This window comes from Neoarius graeffei, chromosome 8 (assembly GCF_027579695.1).
Source record: "Neoarius graeffei isolate fNeoGra1 chromosome 8, fNeoGra1.pri, whole genome shotgun sequence".
Taxonomy (NCBI): domain Eukaryota; kingdom Metazoa; phylum Chordata; class Actinopteri; order Siluriformes; family Ariidae; genus Neoarius; species Neoarius graeffei.
This window is the reverse complement of record NC_083576.1, coordinates 87,495,155-87,523,055: the sequence shown is the minus strand read 5'-3', so window position 1 is coordinate 87,523,055 and position 27,901 is coordinate 87,495,155. Positions and strand designations below refer to the sequence as shown.

The 27,901-nt window shown below is 40.6% G+C and overlaps 1 protein-coding gene across 1 annotated transcript; it reads right to left on the bottom strand.

The window, feature by feature from the left end:
- Positions 1 to 168: 168 nt before the first annotated feature.
- Positions 169 to 27,675, bottom strand: zpd (zona pellucida glycoprotein d). Its single transcript, XM_060926759.1, has 8 exons — positions 27,549 to 27,675; positions 21,478 to 21,585; positions 14,886 to 15,094; positions 11,963 to 12,120; positions 8,845 to 9,087; positions 6,007 to 6,211; positions 5,814 to 5,919; positions 169 to 290 (listed from the first exon to the last, which is right to left on the bottom strand). Exons 1-8 carry the CDS (start codon positions 27,673 to 27,675, stop codon positions 169 to 171), a joined length of 1,278 nt encoding a protein of 425 aa, XP_060782742.1.
- Positions 27,676 to 27,901: the final 226 nt, after the last annotated feature.

The following is a 27,901-nucleotide window of genomic DNA, read 5'->3' as shown; positions in this document are numbered from 1 at the left end:
CCATTTTAGCGAAGAGATCAAGTCTACATTAACAAAACAGGAGCACAGAAGACAAGTAAACAGTCATCACCACCATCTTTAGTTCAATAACTTTACATTTCATCAAGCTGATGCAAGCACACTTTGAACATAAAAATAAATAAAATAAAACATTTTGGTGCAAATGTATTATAATGGAGAGTCCGAGGCCATGCGTTTGTTCCCTGCCTTGGCAATGTAGATCAGGATGAGGAGAAAGAGTGCCAGGATCCAGACTGCAGCTATGGGCAGCATCAGGGTGAAGACCATATCTACAGAAAGAAAAAAAAGACAGGCAGGATATAATCAAAACACAGGAAGTGGACAGGAAATATAAAACTATACAGAGCTGACCACAAGGGACACAACTAGGACTTGCACATGTAACACAAAGGGCTCAAGCTGCCAAAAACTGTTTTAATGCCATAATCTATGCATCACAAAATCAGTTATACTTCCAATAGTTCAATTGATATTGCAGAGGACGACAACAAGAGACACCCTTCATGGTTCTATCACCAACATATCCCCTGTGCTATTTTCAACAGTAGAGAAGCTAACTAATCCCCCACCACAATTAGCACCTGAACTTCTCTCAGTTAATAAATGCAATGAGTTTGCATTCTTCTTCAAAGGTAAAATTGATAAAATACGGCAGAATATTTCTCATAATATATCTCAGTTGCAAAAAATTGAAAAACTTCAATCACCAATGACACAGATAGATAACTAACACAATGTCAGAATTTTGTTTAATTGATTATGAGACTCTTGAAAAAACTGTACAAAATCTCAGTTCCTCAACATCTGAACTGGACATTCTGCCCACCAACTTTTTTAAGTCTGTTCTTCATCTTATAATTACAGATGTGCTTCAAATTATAAATACATCCTTGGAGACTGGTGTTGTTCCTGTGTCCCTAAAAAAAGCTGTTGTAAAGCCCCTCCTTAAAAAAAATAATCTGGATCCTTCAGTGTTAAATAATTACAGGCCAATATCAAATCTACCATTCATCGGGAAAATCCTGGAAAAAATTGTCTTCAATCAATTAACTGCCTTCTTGATATCAAACAGCCGTTTTGATAATTTTCAGTCAGGATTTCGTGCCAATCATAGCACTGAAACAGCGCTGATTAAAGTTATAAATGACATACGTCTTAACACTGATGCAGGCAAAACATCGGTCCTGGTATTACTGGACCTCAGTGCAGCTTTTGATACTGTTGATCACAACATACTGCTATATCGACTTGAACACTGGGTTGGATTGACTGGTAAAGTTATCAATTGGTTAAAATCATACTTAAAAAGATAGAAGCTTCTTTGTTACCCTGGGAAATTGTTCCTCAACGTCAATGCCCTTGACCTGTGGTGTCCCCCAGGGGTCGATTCTTGGACCATTACTTTTCAACCTTTATATGCTCCCACTTGGGCAAATTATCAATAAAAATTCAATTTTGTATCACTGCTATGCAGATGATACCCAAATTTATTTTGCTCTATCACCAAATGATTATGCCCCCCTTGAATGTCTCTACCAGTGTATCGATCAAATCAATAGCTGGATGTCACAAAATTTTCTTCAGCTGAACACAGATAAAACAGAAATAATTCTATTTGGAAAAAAAGATGAAAGACTCAGGATTACCACTATTCTTGACACAAAAGGGATTAAAACTAAAGAAATGGTTAAAAATCTTGGTGTTTTCATTGACAGCGAGCTAAACTTTGACAGTCACATGAAAGCAATCACTAAATCGGCATTTTATCACCTAAAAAGCATTTCCAAACTAAGAGGACTCATGTCAAAAAATGATCTGGAAAAACTAATACATGCCTTCATCTCTAGTAGGGTTGATTACTGCAATGGCCTTTTCACAGGCCTGCCAAAAAAGACCATCAAACGACTTCAGCTGGTTCAAAATGCAGTGGTGAGGGTTCTCACACGAACAAAAAGAACAGAGCACATTACTCCAATTCTAAGGTCCCTTCACTGGCTTCCAGTAAGCTACAGAATTGACTTTAAAGCATTGCTGCTGGTGTACAAATCTCTAAATGGTCCAGGGCCCAATTACCTCTCTGATATGTTGTAGCGGCCTAACCCAATCAGATCTACCAGATCAAAACAGAAAAATTTACTATTAAAACCAGTTGTTAAAACAAAGTGTGGTGAAGCAGCTTTTAGCTACTATGCAGTACAGCTATGGAACCAACTGCCAGAGGACATTAAAAATGCTCCTGCTGTTGGCAGCTTCAAGTCTAGGTTAAAGACCAAGCTGTTTTCAGATGCTTTCTGTTAAATAATTAATATTTTACATTTTTTATAATCTTTTTCTCTGCATGTTTTAAATTTATTTTAACTTTATTCTATTTTATTCTGCTAGTTTTTTTTTCTCTCTTTCTCCTTTCTTTTTGGCATTTTAATATTTTATTTCTACTATTGTTTAATTCTTATTTTCTTTTAATTCTTTTAATTAATTATTTTAGAATAAAGATAAAATTATTTTATGTAATTTTATTTCTCTATTGTTTACTGTTTTTGTTTTTACTTCTGTAAAGCACATTGAACTGCCATTGTGTATGAAATGTGCTATATAAATAAACTTGCCTTGCCTTGAAGTCTGGGATTGGCAATATTGGTGGTTTCTTTAAAGCTAGACAGCCTTTTCAGTTCATAAAATCAGTGAAGTTTAGTTCCCTCTGAAATTGTCAGTATGATGTACGCTTATTTCTGTAATCTCAAAAAAAACAACAAAAAAAAACCCACCCACACACCCAGGCCATTCTGTGGCTGGGAAGTTATTTAATTTGAGGGGATTCCCAAGCAAATGTGCATGAAATCGCTCGCTTCACGGAGTGAGCAGACAGAGAAGGTCCATGTGTGCACATGTGCAGGTTTCCCTTTGAGCGTGCACTGACAGTTCCATCATTCTGTCTCTAAACGAACAGCTGATCACACCGAGGTGCTCGCTGACCGCCGATATTTATTAGTTTGGTCTTGCGTTTCCTTTCCTCCGTACAACAGTGTCTTTTCTTCTCGCTTTCTGTTACTGTAGTTGGTCTTTCACATTTCATTTGCACACTCGCATCCTCCATTTTTCTCTCCCGTTTCAAATTTGTATCCCACAATGCCTTGGGCAAACCGGGAAAGCCCACCACGTGATGCATGACGTAGTATCTTGTATTGGGTCATCGTAAAGCAGGAAAAAAATAGCAGATAATTTAGGGCCACATGGAGATAAATTCATTAATTGTTCTATTTAAAAAAAACGAATAAAATTGGAAGTCGGATTCAAATTCAGTAGTTTTCGATCACAAACAAAAATAATTGTCAGGGAAAATTCTTTGAGACCTCAACTTGGAAAAATCTGAAAGGCAGTCTAGCTTTAAAGGAACAGTCCACCGTACTTCCATAATGAAATATGCTCTTATCTGAATTGAGACGAGCTGCTCCGTACCTCTCCGAGCTTTGCGCGACCTCCCAGTCAGTCAGACGCAGTCAGACACACTGTCACTCCTGTTAGCAATGTAGCTAGGCTCAGTATGGCCAATGGTATTTTTTGGGGCTGTAGTTAGATGCGACCAAACACTTCTGCGTTTTTCCTGTTTACATAGGTTTATATGAGCAGTGATATGAAACAAGTTCAGTTACACAAATTGAAACGTGGCGATTTTCTATGCTATGGAAAGTGCGCACTATAATGACAGGCGTACTAACACCTTCTGCGCACTTCGGCAGCGCATTGATATCTGAGCTCCGTATCAATGCGCTGCCGAAGCGCGCAGAAGGTGTTAGTACGCCTGTCATTATAGTGCGGACTTTCCATAGCATAGAAAATCGCTACGTTTCAATTTGTGTAACTGAACTTGTTTCATATGACTGGTCATATAAACCTATGTAAACAGGAAAAACGCGGAAGAGTTTGGTTGCATCTAACTACAGCCCCAAAAAATACCATTGGCCATACTGAGCCTAGCTACATTGCTAACAGGAGTGACAGCGCGTCTGACTGACTGGGAGGTCGCGCAAAGCTCGGAGAGGTACGGAGCAGCTCGTCTCAATTCAGATAAGAGCATATTTCATTATGGAAGTACGGTGGACTGTTCCTTTAAACTTGCATTGAAATAATTGAGGTACCGCATTTCATAAAGGAGTCATGTCTTTATACATGTTGGTAAAACAAGTCCATATTTTTCTCATAAGTATTTTATTTACATTTCATTCATGGACAGGACATAGACAAGCCAACATTAGACGTGGGTCAGATTGTTTAAAATGTTATACCAAGTGAGCTGATGCATTACTACACTGCTGCAAAACTTGCATTAACTTCAAATTAAAGGGTATTTTACCAAACCCTGCATAATCCCCCCCCCCCCCAAAAAAGGCTTGAGCCATCAAACCATATTTGAAGATACCAGAAAACAGCCACATTCTTTTGCGTCGCTGAACTCTTCATATGGGCATGCAAGTCAAATTCACCTGGTAGTATTTTCATAAGGGATGATTTACAGGATGATGCAGGACTGACCAAGGGTCTTGGATCACCATTTACGGGGTTATTTCACAATAACCAGCTCATTGTACAGTATCCCACTTATTATATAGGTCAATCTAGAATTCAGGGTACATTTCACATCTCCGAGATAAACCTGTTATTTTCCACAAAAGAAAATCTTTATTAAATCAGTTTTGAACAATAATGCAAATGACAAACTTTAACCAATAGCAATGCTTGATGTACATTTTAGACCCAATTTATCCATAAAACATTAAATGACTCCCACCCCTCCCCCCACATTATTGGTCATCTTTGACTCCTGATTCAGCCATTCAACTCAAATAAAACATGAAGTGACTCAGTCTAAATGTTTTTTTGGGGCTATTCTATTAACCGTTCTAAAATCAATCGCAGTTTTAATAGAAAGTTGATTTTCTGCATTATGTGAAGTTTCTGTAATTAATTTTTTTTTTATTCGTCCCAATGTTCTCATCAACTCCGTTACAAAACTGCATAAAATCCACAAAGACTTAATATGCATGACATCTACACAGAGTGAAGTCACTTCCTCTGGCAGGAAACTTCAGAAAGGCAGTGAGGCATGTTATGTTTCTTCTCTAATTTGAGCAAAATGTTGACATGCCAACAGTAATTATTCGTCAAATCTGTTATTGTGATATCGGCGTGAATGTCACTTTTTTTTAAACACAATATGATTCAAATCCATAAATTTCTGTTTTTACACATGCTGCATGGTAGCTAGTTTTAGGTTAGCATGTGGAGTTAAGACACAAAATGGTGGAAAGTGTCATGTCAACTCTTATGAATTCTGTGAATGGATTGCCCAGTTTAACGATAACCGTTGATGACCAAGAGTCAACACTTGAAATGTACCCACAATTATAGAATGGGCCACATGGCTACTTGCTAAAGAAGCCGGTTTGACAAAATATTGAAGTTATTGTCTCCACTAATGACATGGTTCACAGCAAATCAGAATCAAGATGGGAGAATGGTGTAATTAAACAGTCAACCATTCAACAAAACCATGTATTAAATTTAATTTCAAATATTGGTGGAAGCCTTTATTTACACACGAGAGGGTCTACAATCCAGCAAAGCAGTTAAGGGTTACCCTCAATGGACCAACAACTTGCCCCCTAACTACCAGATCTTCACTGTCCCTCATGCAAGAGAACAGAATATGCAAGATATAAATTTCACTTCTACATCGTTCAGCAAAAAAGCTAGTAAACTAGGACTAATAATTGTGACTTATCCGTGACACTTACTCAACTCCGACTGCTCAGGCACGTCAACTCTGATTGGGCCATAAGACACAAGACCTTGAAGGGGTTCCTTCAAGGAAGCTGCTCTCTTCATGATTGATTTACATTCCTGAAAAGAAAGCCAGAAAATGAGACCACGTCAAAGCCCAACCCAATCAGTGCTTTAACGTTTAATAGTTGTGGTTGGGCGACTTACAGGAACACAAGACTCTCCGTGCACTTGTGTGCAGAGATGGACTACGCAGTGCAAATAAAGCTCATGGGGCTTGGTAACGAAGCGAAACATTTCAAAGGAGAAGCGTACGGTTGAGCTCACACCGTTTTGTCCCCCTTGTGCCATTGTACCATTTCGATATGCAATGGATTTCGTTATAAACAAAACAGTTTCATCGTCAGCACATCTGAAAGAGAGATTGTGGGAAGATTAGTGATGCTAAAATTAAATTCTTGCCAAGAAGTCGGTCAAATATCAGAAGGACTTGATCAGAAAGTTGGCCTTGAATGTAAATCTCATTAAAATAAGCAGAATGTCAAGGACATCGGAGCTCATCTGGCCTGCCATCAAGACAACCATGACTACCAAAACAAACAGAACTGAAGTGTGAGAGGACCAATCTCCACGACAAACTGTTTACAACAAGATCAACAAAAGGAGTAAATTGTTCCCCAAGGGAACTTAATTTGCATGATAAATGAGAGGAAATAAATTTTCTTCTGACTAGAATTGCAAGTTACTAATTTGTGAGCAAAAAATTGACAATACAATGACCAAGTGTCGTGCAGAAGGTCAAGTTCTTTCAAATAAAACAATCAGAACTGAAATCCATTGAGAACTGACAGAGGAGACACAATTTAACTGAAAATAAACAAGTTGTAAACAAATTGTTTACAACAGGAAAAACAAAAAAAGTTTTGTTCCTCATGGGAAGATCAAACCAAAGCATCAATCAGAACTAGAATCAGAGGAGAACTTCAAGAAAAGAAGAGTCTAGTGAGAGGCCTGGAAAAATTGTTAATTTGGCCCAATTACTAACTTGCTAGCAAAAAATTTGACAAAACCATGACCAAGTCTTGTGCGGAGTGAGGAGTTCTTTCAAACAGAACAGAAATCCATTGAAAACTGATGGATGAAATTCAATTTAACCAAATTGTTGACACCATACCATGCCAACTAGCCTTATAGTCAGAGGAGCTAATCAGCCACTGCCATAATGCATTTGTGCATGCACAGCAGTGATCAGGTAGTAGTGTAGCAGTGGGGAAACATGTCCATCAAAACAAGTCCAACGAAATGCACAAGTATTTCATTCATTCATTATCTCCAGCCGCTTTATCCTGTTCTACAGGGTCGCAGGCAAGCTGGATCCTATCCCAGCTGACTACGGGCGAAAGGCGGGGTACACCCTGGACAAGTCGCCAGGTCATCACAGGGCTTGCACAAGTATTTATGACGTTTTAAGCCAGATTGGAGGTTACATTTCTTTTTGAACCCATTAAATATTAGTTTGACAGTTTCAGGATGGATGCTTTCCCCCAAAACCAGCCAAGAGTGTGAGACTGTATTTCAGCCCTAATACACCAATTTCTACCCCATAGCACTTGAATTCTTGATTCTAACAGAACAGATTGGTTTTATACTTCAATACCAATAACTTGCACAGGGATTTATATGTTGGACAGCCCACATAATTAAACCCAACGATAACTTGATCGGGTGCTTAAAAAAATAAAACTGCTCTGGTGAAGCATTCAAGATGTTTTAACAGTGAGAGACAACTTCAGCATCAGCGCTTTGCAGTTTCCGCTGTTTCAGGATAGAGGAGTTTTTGTGGTTTCAATCATGCATTTTTCCATCTTAACTTCAAGTATGGATGGAAGTCAGAGGCCACTGAGGGAACCAAATTGTTTTCATTGACCTACCACAACATTAAATGCAACTAATCACTTAAATTCTTGGATAAATTGCAATCACTTGAGAATTCGTGGAATGATGAAGGAATTGTGTGTTTATCATTCTGTTATAGGAAAAACAAACTAGATAGAGACTGACTAAAGTCACAGTAATTTGCACTAGCTGTTACAAGTCACCGTACTCTATAGATCTGGAATGGTAAGAGATGGAGAATGATGCTTCATAAGGAAAAGTTGCACCCTGCCGCCCTGAACAAAATAAAATAAGTAATAATTTGAGAAAAGGTCATGAAAATTGGCAGAATTACAAGTCTCATCTCATTATCTGTAGCCACTTTATCCTTCTACAGGGTCACAGGCAAGCTGGAGCCTATCCCAGCTGACTACGGGCGAAAGGCGGGGTACACCCTGGACAAGTCGCCAGGTCATCACAGGGCTGACACATAGACACAGACACCCATTCACACTCACATTCACACCTACGGTCAATTTAGAGCCACCAGTTAACCTAACCTGCATGTCTTTGGACTGTGGGGGAAACCGGAGCACCCAGAGGAAACCCGAGCACCCAGAGGAAACCCACGCGGACACGGGGAGAACATGTAAACTCCTCACAGAAAGGCCCTCGCCGGCCACGGGGCTCAAACCCGGACCTTCTTGCTGTGAGGCGACAGCGCTAACCACTATACCACCGTGCCGCCCAGAATTATAAGTGATTGAAAAAATAAAATCCCATTTTTCATGGGCCATTCCAGATCAGTGATCCAGATTAGCACCAAAAGTCATAGCAACTTAATTCAGCCCAGGTGTATTCATGTGAAATTTGAGGATGATTGGTTGAAAACTGATGGAGAAATGGCATCCTAAAAACATTAGGAGAATTATTATTGGAAGTAGAAAGATCCCAAGTGAGTAACAACTTGTACCTGCACTGCTACCACAAATGAACAACTCCGGTGAAGTAACAACTCCACTTCATCATCCCATCCTGGCATTGATTATAGATTATATTCCTGCAACAGCTTACCCTCAACCCAACAGATTTATTCCTCACTTGTAGCCCATATTTACCACCAATAAAACCATCCTATACTAATTCAGTAGACAAGGCTTTCCAACTCACCCATCCAGCAGGAGTGTGTGTGAGAGGTTTGACGTGTCATTGGGATTCGAAGTCTGTGTTGCCCAGCACTCATCCACCCTCAAGTTGAAGAAGTCCCTCGGCCGAGTCACAGTGACCTGCACAAACACCCTGTCCCTGAAGTGCACAACAGGTATGCCTCTATAGACGTCCACGTACCTCTCGTCCCTGTACAAACTCAGTTCCACGTCTGCATCCAACTCATCCATCCGCGTCACCGTCTCACTGCGCGGTGGAAAATAAGAGGGAATTCAAAAGAGACAAAGTTCTGCTGATGCCATGTTTAACTACTTGGGTGAAAGCTGTTTACATCCTGCACTGGGTTTATGCCACATTTGACTGCAAGAGCGTGTGGAATTGTCACTTTCAGTCTCCATGGATTCAAGATACAGGGTGGTGGAGGTGGGGAGGGGTTCTTCCACATTCATCTTTGTTAGCAACAAGCTAGCCAGCTAACTGAGGAGTGATCATCTTCCCCATCAAAACAAACCATGTCAAGTCAGTAAGTGTTCTTTGGTTTACCATTTCTGCTGTAGATGTTTTGACATCACTTGCTGAACTCAAACTCGAGTAGGAATTCAGAGTTGAGGAGTGTTTTGGGTTCCCCCTGCCCAGAGGTCAGGGATTACAACATTTAGTCAAATGTGGAATTAATCCATTGAAAAACTAAAGTAAATGGGGTGAGAGCGGCCAACAAAACATCAAAAGATGTTGCAGGTAAAAATGTGAACTTGAACCTAAATTCCCCAAATCTAACTTAAAATAACCTTAAATAAAAATCCATTTACTAATCTGGCACATTTTTCACAGGTGGACGCGTGTTTGAATTCAATGTTCAATACAGCATTGTTTCTCAAGATGTAGGAAGGTGTACCCCTAGGGGTACTCAGCAGTACTGCAAAGAGTACTTTCTAGAAAAGGAAAATTTGTTCACATTTTTGCTTCAAGTTTGTTTCTTAAAATGTGCCCCATTCTTGAAAGAAAAAAATTAGTCATTGTCAAACTGGACAATCCATTAACAGAATTGATAGTTGACATTTTCCACCATTTTGTCTCAACTCCACATGCTAACCCAAGACTAGTTACCACACGGCATGTATGAAATCCATAAAAATCATCATGTTCTTAAAAAAAAATGAGATTCACGCCAATACCATAATGGATTTGATGAATAATTAATCTACCGTTTGTGTAAAATCCTCAACATTTTGTTCAAATTAATGAGAGAAGAGACATACCCTCACTGCTTTTCTGAAGTTTCCCGCCAGAGGAAGTGACATCACTCGGTGTGGGTGTTATGCGTATGATTAGAAGTCTTTGTGGATTTTATGCGGTTTTATAACAGAGTTGACAAGAACATTGGGACGGATAAGAGCCATTCCACCGAATCGGTGCCATTTCCGTCCCTAGAAAATTATATGTATAAATGCACATAAAAATGTACTTTAAAATACATTTCCTTATTACGCAGAATGTCCTGCACATTGATCTGATTTCCAATTTAAGATACAATTGTAAGGATTAATAAAAACTACCTAAAAACACTGAAAAATAGCATGTGTTACCTGTCCCCGCACTAACTTTATACTCAGCTATAAAATATGATTAAAATCCTTCAGAAACCGTATTTCTTTTGCACTGTTGTGTGACTCCATATCCTGTCCATGGTTTAAATATATTTTTCATAAGAAATCCACAATATTAGTTAAAATACACATTTTAGTCATGTCCCTGGGTTTTCACTCAGTCCTGTTACCCAAACATATTACCCCCATCTGACAAAATTGGAACATTCCATAAATCACATGCTCAACAGGAAGTTACATCGGTTGTGTCTTCTGAAGGCCATGGGAAGACCAAAAGTTAATTCTCTCATTTACTTTTCTGTGCATTTGATGATTTTTTTTTTTTAACTTTGATAAGGTCAATGTCAACATACTGTCCTGTTACGTAAAATATTTCTTAGATATGTTTATTTTAAAAATACAGAGTTTTGGTAAATCACTAGAATGTGCCAAGTGTGGTCATGCTATCAGCAATGATGCCATGTGGCTTAATTCCATGTATTAGCTAATCCTAGGCTAAAAACTCAGTCCTGTTACTTTCAGAGATTTGGTAACAGGACTGAAAAAAAAAATGCAGCCATCTTTGACTTCCAAACCTTGTAACATAGCCTGAGGTTGACCAATACACATTTTGAATAGTTAAATGTGTTATTATAATCAGTGTTGAAAAGATATAACAAATTAAGTTTAATTTGGGAGTGGTACAACAAGCAAATGGCACCCATTCAGTGGAATGTCCCATAAATGTATGTATTACTGAAATTTTACATAATACCGAAGAGACTTTCGATGCAATTGATTTTATAACCGTTAATAGAATAAGCCCCAAAAAACAAATGGTTAGACTGAATCACTTCATGTTTATTCGAGTTGAATGGCTAATCAAGAGTCGAAGATGGCCAATAATGTGGGGGGAGGGGGTGGGAGTCAGTTGGTTAATGTTTTATGGATAAATCTGGTCCAAAACCTACATCACACATTGCTATTGGTGAAAGTGTCTCATAATTTGCATTATTGTTCAAAACTGATTCAATAAAGGCTTCTTTTGTGGAAAACCCTTGTTATTCATCCCAGAGACGTGAAATGTACTCAATTCTAGAAAAACCCATGTAGTAACTACTGAGCACTGGAGCCAGCTTTGTATTGCATCTTGAATGCAGTGAATTACGTGCTGCAACAGGAAAGCATACAAGTGGCAAAAAACACCTTTGTACAAAGAGATCCAGCTACTCATTCAAAATGGTGTCGAAATGGGATTTACAGTCAAATAGTGGCTTAAATTTCCAAATACTCATCCATTTTCTAGCTGATGTACAGTCCACATATCTTCTGCAAGAAGCATATTACATTAAATCATTGCAATCCGTGATCTTTCCCTTCAAGTTTTAGCACTATAAAGATAGGCTTAAAAGATCAGAATGGTTTAGCGACAGTCTGCTGTAGAAGGTGGGTTAGATGCATGAAGCTTCAATAGCACTAAAGACAAACCACAGTTCTTTCATCCTCTCACTACTTCCTGTTCATTATTGCATTACCTCGTCATAGGGAGGACGGGGAAAGGCAGGCTGACTGTGCGGATGAAAGGATAGACGCACTTGTACTCGATCTTTATGGCCGGGTCTCGAACAATGTTCGCATACACTTGTTGATCCGACATCATCGTCAGGGAGTACGTCACATGGGTAAGGTTTTTCTGTTCAGGATAGAAAATGGATTCAGATTAGTGGGTCATCAACCTGCCTTCTGCTGATCTCACCATGTTCTGGTAGGAAAAAATGGGTCACTAAGGAACTTTATGTATTTCTACAGAGAAGCAAAACTATGACTAATGTTAAACTAGACTGCATTTCCACAGAGAAAATGCAAAGGGTGCTTGCTGAGCTGTAGCAGAACAGCTATCATGCTAGCATGCTAAAAGCTAGCATGCCAACATGCTAATGCCAACATGCCAACTCCAACTAGCATGCCAATAACTAACATGCCAATAGTTAACATGCCATGTGTTAAAATTCTAACACTAAGGCTAATATGCTGACAGCTATCATGTTAACAGCTAACAGGCTAGTATGCTAATGGCTAGTATGCTAACAGCTAACATGCTAACCCTAACATCTTAACAGCTCATAACATGCTAATGGTGAACATGCTAACAACTTGCGAGCTAACAGCAGGCATGATATCGTAATGGGTAACATGCTAACAGCTAACATGAATGCTTATATGCTAATTGTTATCGTGTGTACATGCAAGTATTCCTAAAGTGGCCATTGAGTTGAAGTTGATTTGCTGTCCAAGTCTCAAATGAGCAGAACCTTGCCAAATCCATCATCACCTATGGGGGGAAGGGAGGAATGACTCAGTCAAGCTTCCATTGATTAGCAGCAAAAATAGAGAAAAACTGGACGGATGAAAGGCAAGACAAAGCCGAGTGCAGGTCAGAACCGATATCATGTGTGTGATGAAGATTTGGCCTGAGGTGCCATATGAAGTTTGGTGGCTGTGTGGTGAACTGAGCAAAACTCCATTCATTTGAATGGGGCCAAAAATCAATGGAAGCCTATGGAGGTAAAAAGAGATGCGTGAAAACCAAGAAAAAGACGAGTGCAGGTCTCAGATGAGGGGATGGATCTGTGCGGGGACTTAGCCTGAGGAATCAAGTGAAGTTTCTTGAAGTTTGGTCACTTGGTTTAAAAAAAAAAAAATTGGAGTGAAAGTTTTTCTCCTGAAACACCATTTTCAATGGGGCCAAAAATCAATGCAAGCCTATAGAGGAAAAAGGGATGAGCAAAAAGAAAGGAAATACGAGTGCAGGTCAGAACCAATTGCATGTACTGTATGTGTCGGGGGAGTTGGCCTGAAGTATCACGAGGTTTGGTGCATCTGCGATGGAGCGTGTCGGAGTAGGAGGATTCGATTCATGAGCCCTATTCATTCTCTTTGGGGAAAAAACCAAAAGAAAAACAACAAACAAGAACAGGCACATTGATCCAAAAGCTGTATACAAGCACACTACACCACTTCGGGCCAGACATCTCAGAGTTGGAACGGTGTCCCTCAAACGCCCTAGGAGGAGTAGTGGATCCAAAAAACGTGTCGGAATAAGGCAGAATTACTAAAAGTGAAAAGGTAAGAGTTAGGCTTTGTCTTGAACTCCATGATAAACTTTTGATAATCTATATTCCAAACAAATAGGGGGCAATACATCAAAGTTGGTGTCCACCCCAATCAGAAGAAACAGGAAGATGCACAGTCCATTCCCCACATCCCCTCACCACCACACTTAATCACCAACATCGCATACCCCTCCCAGGGACCGATCCAGCCCAAAAATCTGACCGATGCACATTTGCAGAAATATTTTCACTAATTTTACCAGATCACGATGCATTTTCCCAGAGGTGTAGAGCATACCAGGCCCTTTCCAAAGAGGGCAGCCACAGCCTGCTATGACTGCGGTTCCACCCATTATTCGTCCCCGAAGTCCTGTGCAAGTGCTGCTTGCTGAAAACTTTAATACGAGCCCTGGCTCCAGCTGTATGCATATGCCAGGATTTAAAGATTCATAACCCAGCCACCGAAAGTCCTAGCCCCACCAAACTTTAGAGACATCTCCCTCTCCCTGAGACGTTTTGAGACAGCCCAGGCACAGCCCACTACAACCGCAGCTGAGCCCGTTATTCGTGTCAAATTTCAAACTCTTTCAGGGGCATTTTATTGGTTTGACCTAGATTCGTCGTCTTAGGTCACGCTATACAAAGCATCATGAGAACACCGGTAATTAGGGTCAGGTAAGCATCACCACTTACCACAGGTGGTCAGACCCTGAACCATTGGTCTGCTGGTTGAGCATGGCTATAGCCCATGTAACAGACGAGCAGTAAACAAATGCCAAGTGGTGCACATATTTTTGACCAATGCATGTGCATCAGTCTGGACCAGTCCCTGCCCCCCACCACCACTGGCAAAGTGCAATGGAAAGGTCTTTCAACTTGGAATTCCCAGTCAGGAATGCTGGAAACATCCATCTTGCTTCAGATCTCCAAAATAAGTGCACCTGACTTCACAACATGGTGGCAGATTTCCATTTGTATCCCTTTCTACATTTTTTTTTTTAAATGCAGCCTTTGCAAAAATTTTTACAAGTTTAGATTTGTTACAATTCTAATTGATTCATGTCCAATTTTACCAACACAGCAAAACCATTGTGATAGATGAGCTTTATAAGCAAACATGACCAAGACAGTTGACCTCTTCTACCGCATTTCTCTTTGCTAATCACAAATAACTCATGTAGATCAACTTTGTGTTTACTAAATTCAGCAACTAACCATATAAAACACCCTTGTTCTGGATCAAAACCTGGGAAAAGTGACTTTCGGGTTCAACGGATTGCAGCGTAAAACACAAACATGGGTCGCAAAGAGCAAAAAGACCTCAGCTGCAGATAGACATCCTCACCAGAACTGGTTTGCCACCACAGAATTCGTACTTGTCCTTTGGTGTTCGCACTGTGAAAAACGCAACACCGGCAATCACCTCCTTCCTGGCACGGCACTCAGGGTTGACCAAGTGAACAGACCCGAGGCCGATGTTGTAGTATTTGAAAAAGTCTTCAATCACAGAGATGGTGATTGAATCTTTTCCACACACGACATTAATCACCGCAGCTGTAAAAGAAGAGAAAAACAAAGAAGCGCATGAGATCAGTGTTGAACGCTGCACATTACACAATGCAACATCCATGAGCAATCGTTTGGAGCAGGTTGTGAAATTCCAGCACTTCCAATGGCCTTTGGTCATTTGTTTTAAAGATGAAGTCATGTTTGAGTTTAAGTTCGTGTTTTAAAATTAGTTTGGTTTGAAACGTACTACTCCAGTAGATCATTCAAGCACTATTTCAAACCGAGGAATCTACTACAGTGCACTGGGGTGGATCCACAAAGTCAAAATTAAAAAGCTTCCTTCTGCAGGTGGGTTCAAACTTCACACAAGTGATTCCAAACACCCAATTTCAAGCACTTTGAACACAAGGATTGCCAAGAGACCTGGGACTCCCATCCCCCTTGACCACTGGCATATAGTGTTCACCATTATTTGAGAATTACTTTACATTTTTTAATTTGGCTGGCACGTTCTCAAAAACAATCGAGTGGTTGAGGATTAAAGCGGAGGCTAAATCCTGCTTGAAGACCAAACTGGGGCAGCTTGACATTTAAACAAAACCTTCCAATCAAGAGCTTAAACCTTTAGCCACTGAGCAAACACCAAAAAGAAAAAAAAGTTTTGACTGGCAATAGTGTTATTAATTTAAAAAGAGCTAATATGTTTTGGGGCGGCATGGTGGTGTAGTGGTTAGCACTGTCGCCTCACAGCAAGAAGGTCCTGGGTTCGAGCCCCGGGGCCGGCGAGGGCCTTTCTGTGTGGAGTTTGCATGTTCTCCCCGTGTCCGCGTGGGTTTCCTCCGGGTGCTCCGGTTTCCCCCACAGTCCAAAGACATGCAGGTTAGGTTAACTGGTGACTCTAAATTGACCGTAGGTGTGAGTGTGAATGGTTGTCTGTGTCTATGTGTCAGCCCTGTGATGACCTGGCGACTTGTCCAGGGTGTACCCCACCTTTCGCCTGTAGTCAGCTGGGATAGGCTCCAGCTTGCCTGCGACCCTGTAGAAGGATAAAGCGGCTAGAGATAATGAGATGAGATAATATGTTTTGCTGCATTTACACTGAAGAAAAAGGCTTTGTACGGCACAAAATCAAATCACTCCAGCATTCCATAGCTACGTCTTTAAACCCAAACTCTGAGCACCATTTGCAAGCCAACATACCGTACTACTGAAATGTATTCGTTTGTGTTACATAATTCAGGAAAACCTGGGTCCTGTACTACGAACGGAGGTTAACCTACCCAGTAGTAACCCAGGGTTCCCCCGCTAAACCGGGGTTGACAAAACCTGGTTATCTTGTTTGGGGTTAAACGGTACTACGACGCCAGTTATGAAGTTGATTTGTTGAACCTGGTTTAACCTAATCAGGGTTAATGCGCGTTCACGTTAAAGGGGAGGTTATCAGCGCAAATCACCACTGTTCACAATGGCACGGTCGCCGTACTTCACGGAGGAAGAACGCGCCGTCATAATGCAAAGCTACGAGGAGTTCAAACCAACATTAAGAGCAAAATCTAACACAGCGGCTGCCAATAAGGAGCGGCAAGCATGTTGGCAACGAATTGCCAATCGGGTAAATGCGCAAGTACATTCTCCCTTCTACATGTTCCAGAACAGAAGTATAGGATGAGAGAAAGCTTCATGATCAATCACAAGTCACAGAAAATGGTCCTTCGACGTGGCTCCAGTCATATATAGCTTGTTTAATGTCCGAAAAATCCTGAATAAAATTTGGTATGGTAAATTCATGGAGTAGCCTACTTAAGCTGACATGTGCACAGAGTCACATGAATTAGGATGACTGACTGTTCAGTCCCTTTGACCAAGTTGGTCTATGTCCTGTGAACATTTCAGAGGCAACAGCAGTGCCAAACGCACCTGGCAACAGGGGAAAATGAAATATAAAAACATCATTCATAATGGTGTGTGTCGTTCTTTTTCTGTACTGTGTTTCAGATGAAAAAGCTTTTGCCCAAGGACAAGAAGTAGGCTAAACAGCATTTGCCTTTTATTTATTCAAGTTTTATCTGTTTGCCTAATAGTTCAAATTGTTTTGTATATAGTTTATAATTTAGTTGTGTGATATTAATGATAATATTGTGGGAAAACTACTTTGCACGGACGTTCATTTAATTTATTCTATCGTCATTTTGTTTGTTCTATTTTTGTGTATTTTATTTATTTATTTGTCTAGTTGTATCTATTTTTCTAATATATTTTTTGCATTAATTGTTTTTTCCTATTAAAATAATCTTGTGTTCTTGTTATAACTTTATCTATTTATCTGACTGTTTAGTTGCATCCATTTTTGTTACAATTTCAATATTTTTAATGCAAGTTTTTTTCTATTAAAATGTTCTTGTGTTATATTTATTGTAGTTGTATCTATTTTATATCTCAGACTTAAATATTTTTGTAAAACAAGTGTTTTTCTATAAAATATTCTTGCATTCTTGATAACTGTTCTTGAGTGGGTTCTTTTTTTTTTTTTACAGAAAAGCCGTTCTGCATGGACATTCATTGAAGCCCTCATTGTTTTTTAATGGTTATTTATGAGCATTTAGGGGTTACAATAATGCAAGTCTAGGTTGCTTTATATAAAAGGTATGTCCAGAAATATTGTCACTGTCTAAGCAGAGGGATCTGGCTTCTTTAGACGCTGTCTTCGTAAAACTGAATAAATATTTAAAAAGAGCCAAATGAGCCAGTCTTTTGAACGGCTCTTTTCAAAGAACGGATCACAAAGATGCGGATCCCATCAAAGAGCCATAAATCCCATCTCTAATCTGCGCTCCGATATCGCACGGGTCATCCAGGTACTGTACACTGGCATTGTCTCTAGAGGAAATGTCGGTGGAGAGGTGGTGTTTAAAAAGGGTGTGGTTAATCGGAAACCTCGGGTTAACCAAGAACATAACCTGAGACGAGCAGGTTTGAGATGCAGCGCAAGTTGCCATGGCAGCATACCTCGGTTTGAACATAGCCAACTTTCGTAGTATGGGTTAATTGGGAAGTTACGCTGCACGTGATCAAGTTACTCTCGAAGTTACCCTGGTAAGCCAGAAAACCCGCTTCATAATACAGGGCCCTGATGGAGAGTTGGTGTGTGTTTATTTTCTCCATTTTCAAAATGGTGCACAGAATCCAATCATGATCAATCACAAGGAGTAACGTTCTGGAGGCTAATTACCTCTGCCAATTGTTGGAGGTGGTATGCCTTCAACGCAACCCAAAGCAGTGAACAGATCTGGATGAAATTTGGAGGAAAGGTGGGCCATGGACGAAGGAACAATGGCCCAATTAGATTTTGATGCAAACCTGGATATGTACACATGTGGATCCAGGACTTTGCCCATTCCCAACATAACTCCATGGTGAATGGATTTGGATGAAATTTGGTGGACAGCTTTGATATTATTCTAGGTTCAAGTTATTTGCGTTTGGGGTTTATAATATGTGGCTTGGTGGAGGTATGCACTCTACCAAGTGCCCTTCTAGTTAATTTGCACAAGCAGCACTGGCACAAATTGTTCCTCTCACTCAGGCTCTTCTATTATTACTACAACATTGTTAGGACGCCATTTCTCCTTCTGTTTTCAACCAGTCACCACCAAATTTCACATGAATACCTCTGGGCTGAATTACATTGCTATGACTTTTGGTGCTGATCCAGAATGATCCATGAAAAACTGGCTTTTTTTCAATCACTTACGGTATAGCTGTCAATTTAGGATTCCCCCCCAGTTCTTTTTATTTTGTTCAGGACAACAATGTGCAACTTTTCCTCACTAAGCATTATAGTCATTCTTTCTCTCCTCCCCCTGATCTATAGGGTAAAGTGGTCAGACGTCCCAGTTTGTAACAGCTAGCACAAATTACTATGACTTTAGGTCACAATCTCCATCTCAGTCCATCTGATGCTTTGTGCACCACAAATGCTGACATGTTGGAGAAGTACAGAACAAACTGGAAGAATGCCAGGAAAATCACTATTGCCCCGTCTTTCTAACCAAGAATCCATTTCCTGTGTGAGCATACATTCTTCACATGCAATTAAAACATGATCATGTGTTTAAAAAAAATAAATAAAATCTTCACAGCCACATTTCAGTGGCTATACGGTTAAGCCTTGATAACTCCATACACATTACTTGATATGAAAATGGGATTCCATGTTGTCAGAGTAATGTGATCACATGTGAAGGTGCATTTTACCATGTTATGGCTGAACATATGGCATTAACACTATGGGATCATATTAAAAACAAAATCACTACATGTAGGCCTATAAAAATCCACATGCTGTATATGAGATAACTACTACATGTGGGGAAATTAGACATGCTATATAAAGTGTCTAAAATAATCACGTGCAAAAAAAAAAAAAAGTGAAAATTTGACCTCAAGTTCATGTCCTGGTAACACAAGACTGATCAGATCAAGTTATGCAAAATAGAAATGGCTTCTCAGGGCAGAAAGTTAGTCACATGCTTGAGGAAAAAATTTCTGCTTCAATAAACACCAAAGTGACCAGAAAACATGACGCAAAACAGCTGCATCCCAGTCAGTCCAGCTCAGGTTTGAACTCCGGTCATATTAAAGCTAGACTGCCTTTCAGATTTTTCAAGTATAGATCATAAAAAGAATCTTCCCTGACACCCAATTATTTTTGTTTAGTGAACCGAAAGCTACCAAATTCAAATCACAAACTTCCAGTTTTTAGTTAAAAAAAAAAAAAAGGAACGAATTTAGGGCCACATGGCCTTAAATTCTCTATTGTTTCCTGCTTCACCATGACCCAATTCAAGATGCTACATCATGAATCACATGGTAGGTTTTCCCCGTTTGCGCAAGGCATTGTGGGATACAAATTTGAAACAGGAGAGAAAAACGAAGGACGCAAGTGTGCGAATGAAACGTGAAAGACCGACTACAGTAACGGAAAGAAAGTGAGAAGAAATTATGTGTTCTATACGAAGGAAAGGAAACAGGACCAAACTAATAAAAATATCAAGAGGCAGCGAGCACTTTGGTGTGATCAGCTGTTCATTTAGTGACTATGATGGAACAGTCAAAGGTAAACCTGTGCATGCACACACGGGCTTCCTCCGTCTGCTTAACTGCATGAAGCGAGCGATTTCATGCACATTATTTGCTCAGGAATCCCATCAAATTAAGTAACTTCCCAGCCACAGAATGGCCTGATATATTCTGAGATATTACAGAAAAACATCACAATGACCACATTTCAGAGGGAACTAAATTTCACCCATTTTATGACCTCGAAAGGCTGTCTAGCTTTAAGAAGAAGAAACCTTTGTCGTATGCACACTTCAAGCACAGTGAAATTCATCCTCTGCATTTAACCCATCTGACGCAGTGAACACACATTCAGAGCAGTGGGCAGCCCAGGGAGCAGTCAGGGGTTCGGTACCTCGCTCAAGGGCACCTCAGGCTAAGGCCACACCACATCAACCTAACTGCATGTCTTTGGATCACGGGGGAAACCAGAGCACCCGGAGGAAACCCACACAGACACGGGGAGAACATGCAAACTCCACACAGAAAGGCCCTCGCCAGCTGCTGGGTTCGAACCCGGAACCTTCTTGTTGTGAGGTGACCTTGCTAACCACTACACCACCGTGCCACCAATCAAGTAATCACTTGATCTAATCTTAATCTAAGGTCCCTTCACTGGCTTCCAGTAAGCTACAGAATTGACTTTAAAGCATTGCTGCTGGTGTACAAATCTCTAAATGGTACAGGGCCCAATTACCTCTCTGATATGTTGCAGCGGCCTAACCCAATCAGATCTACCAGATCGCAGCAGAAAAGTTTACTATTAAAACCAGTTGTTAAAACAAAGTGTGGTGAAGCAGCTTTTAGCTACTATGCAGTACAGCTATGGAACCAACTGCCAGAGGACATTAAAAATGCTCCTGCTGTTGGCAGTTTTAACTCTAGGTTAAAGACCAAGCTGTTTTCAGATGCTTCCTGTTAAATAATTAATATTGTCTTTTTTTTTAATAATTTTTACTTTCTCTGCATGTTTTAAGTTTACTTTAATTTTAACTTTATTCTATTTTATTCTTTATTCTATTCTGCTGGTTTCTTTTTTTCTCCTCCTATTTCTACTTCATTTTATTATTTTATTTCTACTATTGTTTAATTCTTATTATTTTCTTTTAATTAATTGTTTTAGAATAAAAATAAAATTTTTATGTAATTTTATTTCTCTGTTGTTTACTGTTTTTGTTTTTACTTCTGTAAAGCACACTGAACTGCCATTGTGTATGAAATGTGCTATATAAATAAACTTGCCTTGGATTATACATTATACAGTTCATTTATACAGTGTGTGTGTGTGTGTGTCAGAGATGGAGAAGCACCTTGGTCACACTGATCTCCAAAATAACCCACTGCACATTTACAGCTCTGTCCATCACCCGATAAGAGGCAGGTGTTCTGATCGGTACACTTGGATGGAATACATGTCCCTAAAGAAATCATTAAGTCACAGGTTAAAAAAAAAATTATAAAAAAAAAAGTAAAGTGAGACATGAGGACAAAACGAAGGCTTTATAACCGCTTACCAGTAACACAGTCAAGATTGCACAGTATAGATATTATTAGTACAACAGAATCCTGAAAAACAGCAAAAAGCACAAAGACATGCCTTTAAAAACAACAACAACAAAAAAAAAACCCCTCCTAATCTCTAATATTCAAACAGTCCAGCCTACTACGGATTCAACTCCTGCATGACTCACCAAGAAATACAACATCTTAAACTCCTACTGATGAAGCTCAGGCTTCTTTAATCCAAATCTGGTATAAAGTCTTCTATCAAGACTGCAAAGGAGGAAACAGAGTCAAGGAACAGCCTACAAATAAACAACGCCCTAATTAGTCTTAATGATGAGCACATGGAGTAGTCTTGAACACGTTCAGGAAGAAGTGCTTCAGCAGTGAATCAAAGTAGGGGATGTGGTCTAAAATTATTTAGAGATACCAGGCTCAAATTCTAGATTTATGTTTACAGATGGTTCAAAAGCTCCAGAGAAAGGATGTGCTGGTTCAGCAGTGTATATTCCACTGAGTGGATAAGTAATAATTTATCAGTATATACACAACAAAGGGCGGCACGGTGTTGTAGTGGTTAGCGCTGTCGCCTCACAGCAAGAAGGTCCGGGTTCGAGCCCCGTGGCCGGCGAGGGCCTTTCTGTGCGGAGTTTGCATGTTCTCCCCGTGTCCGCGTGGGTTTCCTCCGGGTGCTCCGGTTTCCCCCACAGTCCAAAGACATGCAGGTTAGGTTAACTGGTGACTCTAAATTGAGCGTAGGTGTGAATGTGAGTGTGAATGGTTGTCTGTGTCTATGTGTCAGCCCTGTGATGACCTGGCGACTTGTCCAGGGTGTACCCCGCCTTTCGCCCGTAGTCAGCTGGGATAGGATCCAGCTCGCCTGCGACCCTGTAGAACAGGATAAAGCGGCTAGAGATAATGAGATGAGATGAGATACACAACAAAATTAGTACCAATATTGTTGGCCCTGGAATGGACAGAGGAAAATGGAGTAAACAAGACAATTATAGCCTCGGATAATTTTTCAGTGCTGAAAAGTATTCAGTCTGGTAAGTCATTTAGAACTGATATACCGTAATAATCAATGAGATATTTATAATGTGGCATAGAATGGGTTCAAGGTGCAGGTCAGCTAGCTTTCTTTGGGTACCTGCTCATGTTGGTGTTCAGGGAAATGAACAGGTGGATAATGTGGCTAAGCAAACTCTCAAAGAAATAGTGTAGATGTGCAAATCCTGATAAGTAAGGTACAGGCCTTACTTAAAATTTACATTAAACCTTACGCTAAATCAGGGATGGCACGGTGGTGTAGTGGTTAGCGCTGTCGCTTCACAGCAAGAAGGTCCGGGTTCGAGCCCCGTGGCCGGCGAGGGCCTTTCTGTGCGGAGTTTGCATGTTCTCCCCGTGTCTGCGTGGGTTTCCTCCGGGTGCTCCGGTTTCCCCCACAGTCCAAAGACATGCAGGTTAGGTTAACTGGTGACTCTAAATTGACCGTAGGTCTGAACGTGAGTGTGAATGGTTGTCTGTGTCTATGTGTCAGGCCTGCGATGACCTGGTGACTTGTCCAGGGTGTACCCCGCCTTTCGCCCGTAGTCAGCTGGGATAGGATCCAGCTCGCCTGGGACCCTGTACAGAATAAGCGGCTACAGAGGATGGATGGATGGATGGATGGATGGATTATGGTAGATCAGCCTGGCAGGGGTACTGGGATGACAGTGAAACAGGAAGACATGTGTACAGTATTCAGAGACGGGTTGATACTGGAAGGATAGAGGGCAGGAGTTGGAGAGAGGAAAACATCATCACTTGTTTAAGAATAGGACATGCAGGGCTTAACTGTTCTCTAAGCATAATGGGCAAACATCCCACTGGGAAATGTAGAAACTGTAGAATATATGTCCTACTCCACTGCAAAAAGTATGAACATGAGAGAAATCAGCTTTTTTAATCATTAAGAATGGTAAATCATCATATTACATCACCTGGTTTGCTAGGAAAAGCAGCAAGTCAGATATATCACTTTACCTAGTATTTAAAAAAACAGAAATGGCTAAAAGTTAAAAGAATATTATTCTGTCCACATTCACTGGATCTGAGCAGTCGCGTGCTACCACTAGGATATCAGCAGAGGTGGACAGGAACGAAGTACATTTACTTGAGTACTGTACTTAAGTACACTTTTTGAGTATCTGTACTTTACTTGAGTATTTTTTTTTGGAAACTTATGACTTTAACTTCACTACATTTGAAAGACAAATATCGTACTTTTACTCCATTACATTTCTATCAAGGTCTTCGTTACTCATTACTATGAAGCAGCTTTGAAAGTGGATGGTTTTTTTTTCTTTGCTTTTCTAAAATCTCATTGTTTTTTTTTTGCAGGTGACACTGAGACAGCCGATCAGTAATCACGAGGGTCACATCACGTCTATGGACTGGAAAAAAATCAAGATCAATGATTTCTCAGCAGCATTATTTGAACACGATCAGCTGATGGCAGAATGTAAGGAGGTGGTTCTTCTGGGGAATGCATGCACCCATGGCCATACCTCGAACCCATGTTTTAGTTTTCTGTTTGGATTAAAGATTCATTTCATTTTATTTGTTTGCCTAAAACAAACCCTATCACGGCCTACAAAAACTCACCATCAGACCTGCGGAAGCATATTGAGGGATGTAAACGTTTTATTCCAAGAGAAAGCTTGCAACGAAGCTGTCTGTGCTTTTAGAGCTAGTGATAACGTTGCAATAGCTGTGCAGTCTCATTAGTGAAATGACTTTCTATGGATTTGCCCACCAAGTTGCCATCGCCTTGTCCACAGCTAATGTTAACACATAGCTAGTTAACTTGGGCACTGTTAGTTAGTCTCATCTCATCTCATTATCTGTAGCCGCTTTATCCTGTTCTACAGGGTCGCAGGCGAGCTGGAGCCTATCCCAGCTGACTACGGGCGAAAGGCGGGGTACACCCTGGACAAGTCGCCAGGTCATCACAGGGCTGACACATAGACACAGACAACCATTCACACTCACACCTACGGTCAATTTAGAGTCACCAGTTAACCTAACCTGCATGTCTTTGGACTGTGGGGGAAACCGGAGCACCCGGAGGAAACCCACGCGGACACGGGGAGAACATGCAAACTCCACACAGAAAGGCCCTCGCCGGCCACGGGGCTCGAACCTGGACCTTCTTGCTGTGAGGCGACAGCGCTAACCACTACACCACCGTGCCACCCTGTTAGTTAGTATGTAAAAAAAAAAAAGTTATGCTAACATGAATAACTTATCTGAAGTCCTTTCAGAAATATATTTTAGCATAACCTTGCCAAATAAGTAAAATGTAGAAATCTTTCTTTTCTAGTAACGTTAGCTACCTGATATGATTTCGAGTTTGAAAAGAGTTTGCTAGCATGTCAAGTGGAGCTTCAGCTCTACAGGTGCTACAAGTTAGTCAGTAAATCCAGTCGGTTGCTTCAGAGGCGTTAGGGTTTGTAAGCATTGTGGCAATAATACAACAATGTGTTGAGAGAAAATTTACTTTTAATACTGAAGTATTTTTAAAAGCAGATATTTCAGTACTTTAACTTAAGTAAAAATTTGACTGGACAACTTTCACTTGTGTTGGAGTAACATTTGACCAGCGGGATCTGCACTTTGACTTAAGTAATGAAATTGGGTACTTTGTCCACCTCTGGATATCAGCTCATATACCGTGAGTAGAGAAAAACAAAATGACGGCGCGTATTGCTGAACCAACTGAGGACAAAATAAAAACACTACTAGAAAACAAAACCCATAAAAAATACAGAAAAACAACAAAATATGGAATAAAAGTATTTAATGGTAAGAATGTGTAAAAATTTTTTCAAGAATTATTGCATTTTTCACAAACTGCTACTGTCCTTTCACCAGTTTGTTTACATTCTAAGCAGAAGTGATTTTATTGGGCATTTTGTATAAAGTTTTTTATTTATCGAATTTGCAAAAGTAACAAAAATGCTCTGTTTCTTAAAATCCAATGAATGTGGCTAGAATAAAACAGTAATCCCACTCAATCTCATCGTACATCGCTTCTAGCTAACTCCGTGCGTTGTGCCTCGTCGACTATCAGCTCACGTACGCACGCCCGGATCACCGCACAGGCTTCATATGGCTTCAGCCTAGGGGCCCCCATGCCCCCCGCCTTGCAGGGGGGCCCCCAATTGGTCAAAAGAAAAAAAACCTTCATATTCATTGGCTCAAAATGAATATTTAAATAAACGGACGCTGATTGGGTGAGGCAAATCCGCCTTCCATATATAAACGTTAGACGTCACGCACGACGTCACTCCACAGTTGAACAGTGAACATGTGTGACAGAAAATACGAGAGCGGTGCTCAAAAGCGCAAGGCGCAACGGCAAAAAGCCCAACGTGACAAAGCTCTATTGAGCAATATACCAAAACTAACAGGGTTTTTTAAACCTAATGAAACCCAACTGGCAAGTGCAAGTCATCATGACACTAGCGTAGCAAACGTTATGTTAGCTGCAGCTGCAGCCAGTAGTACTACTAGCGCTGGTGAGGGTGAAGGACCATCCCTTTCAGACCCCGTCCCATTTGTGGATGAATGTGCCACTGCCACTAGTTTCACAAATGCACACACTCACTCCGATGACATTGACATGCATGATAGTTTCCTTCAAGCATCAACATCAAACATTTCACATCTAGATCCCCCCTCTGTTTCTGGGACCGCAAGCTCATGCAATGTTAGCTTCTCTGACCAGGCGGCTGCCTGTGACATGTCTCTGGGATATTCTAGCCATGTTGATGCTAACTTAAATTCGGATCCAGGGTTTTGGGGCGAAATAGACGAACCTACTAGGAAATACTGGATAAAAATGGGACCTGATAAGTGCCGTAACAAAGACGCTGATTATGCAGCATCCAAAAGGTTTAGATTAGAATCTAAACCTTATAGTTTTTGGTGTTCTGTTTTTACTGGCCCAGCTGTACAAAGTTTAATAATGAAAAAAAAAAACCCTTTAAAATGGAGAAAATAGACAGTTCTTTACAGGTAGAGTGGGGTAAGATGGTGGTGGCCGGGGGGGCTACAGCAACTTGTAGCCTAGGGGCCCCTGGCCATGTTAATCCGGCCCTGCACGTACGACTCCATTTCATGGAATAACTTTTAAATACAATATCCCCCCCCCCAATATCTCCTGTTCCACACTCCAGCCCAGTTGGTGGCAGTAATGCACCTTAAAGTTGGTTTGCCAACTGCCAAAGAACCCTGAAGTTATTTCAGCAGTGTACTACACGTGTGCTTTTTAAAAACCACAGCTTAATAAATATCCTGTATATTAGAATATAATGCATAAAATGTGTTAATTTGATGGAAAAATAAGTTATTTGTGGTTATTATAGGCTCCAGTGAACCCTCCCCCCCAAAAAAAAAGACATTTAAGCCACCATTCCAAACATATGAATTTCACTGCATGAGAAAACAATGTGCCAAACATAATGTCGTTTATTTTATTTTAAAAGAAAGTTATACTTCCACAAGTACAGTAGTGTTTTACTGCTTAATCATGCCACCTTTTGTTTCACAGACCTTCTCGATAACAGCATGGAATCAGTGAGTTTCTGTACCAGCTGTGTGGGATATTTCCTCAAAGTTTCAACCAACAAAACCTTCAGTTTATTCACACGATATAGAGCTTCGACAATCTGCTCAGTTCTTCTCCATCAGGGCTCTGGGACCTCATCTTTCACTGTTTTCTGCAAGCTTGCATCCAAAGTGTATCTGTCCATGATGCCATCAGTGAACACAAGGTCACCAGCACCACTGTAGGAAACCCAACCCCGGCCATCTCCGTGCTTTCCTACTCTACCATCACATCCGTCCAAGTTACAATTCGGGTTCATCTGAAAGACAAGACGGTTCTCCGGAAGCTTCTGCTTTCCTGTGCGTGTTCTTGTTTTCTTATCCTTGAAGCTGATGACTGGTTTTCCGCTCATTTATCCTCTTTACAATAGGGGAGAGTGGGGTGAGATGTGCCAGTGGGGAAGTTGTGCCACCCCCTGTTTCTAGGGAACCATTATTGGTCATATGACCACACATTTTTGAAGAGTCAGCCATACGGTGGTGTACTGGTTAGCACGGTCGCCTCACAGAAAGAAGGTTCCGGGTTCAAACCCAGCGGCCGGCGAGGGCCTTTCTGTGCAGGGTTTGCATGTTCTCCCC

Bases quoted from the DNA above. Each gene is read 5' to 3' on its own strand.
- zpd (XM_060926759.1), bottom strand. From the start codon at position 27,675: ATGAGCGGAAAACCAGTCATCAGCTTCAAGGATAAGAAAACAAGAACA. The intron at 9,088-11,962 runs GTAATGCAATAA...TCCACCGCGCAG, and splicing joins CCCGTCCTCCCTATGACGAG to TGAGACGGTGACGCGGATGG. The intron at 291-5,813 runs GTAAGTGTCACG...TTCTTTCTGTAG, and splicing joins GCCTGAGCAGTCGGAGTTGA to ATATGGTCTTCACCCTGATG.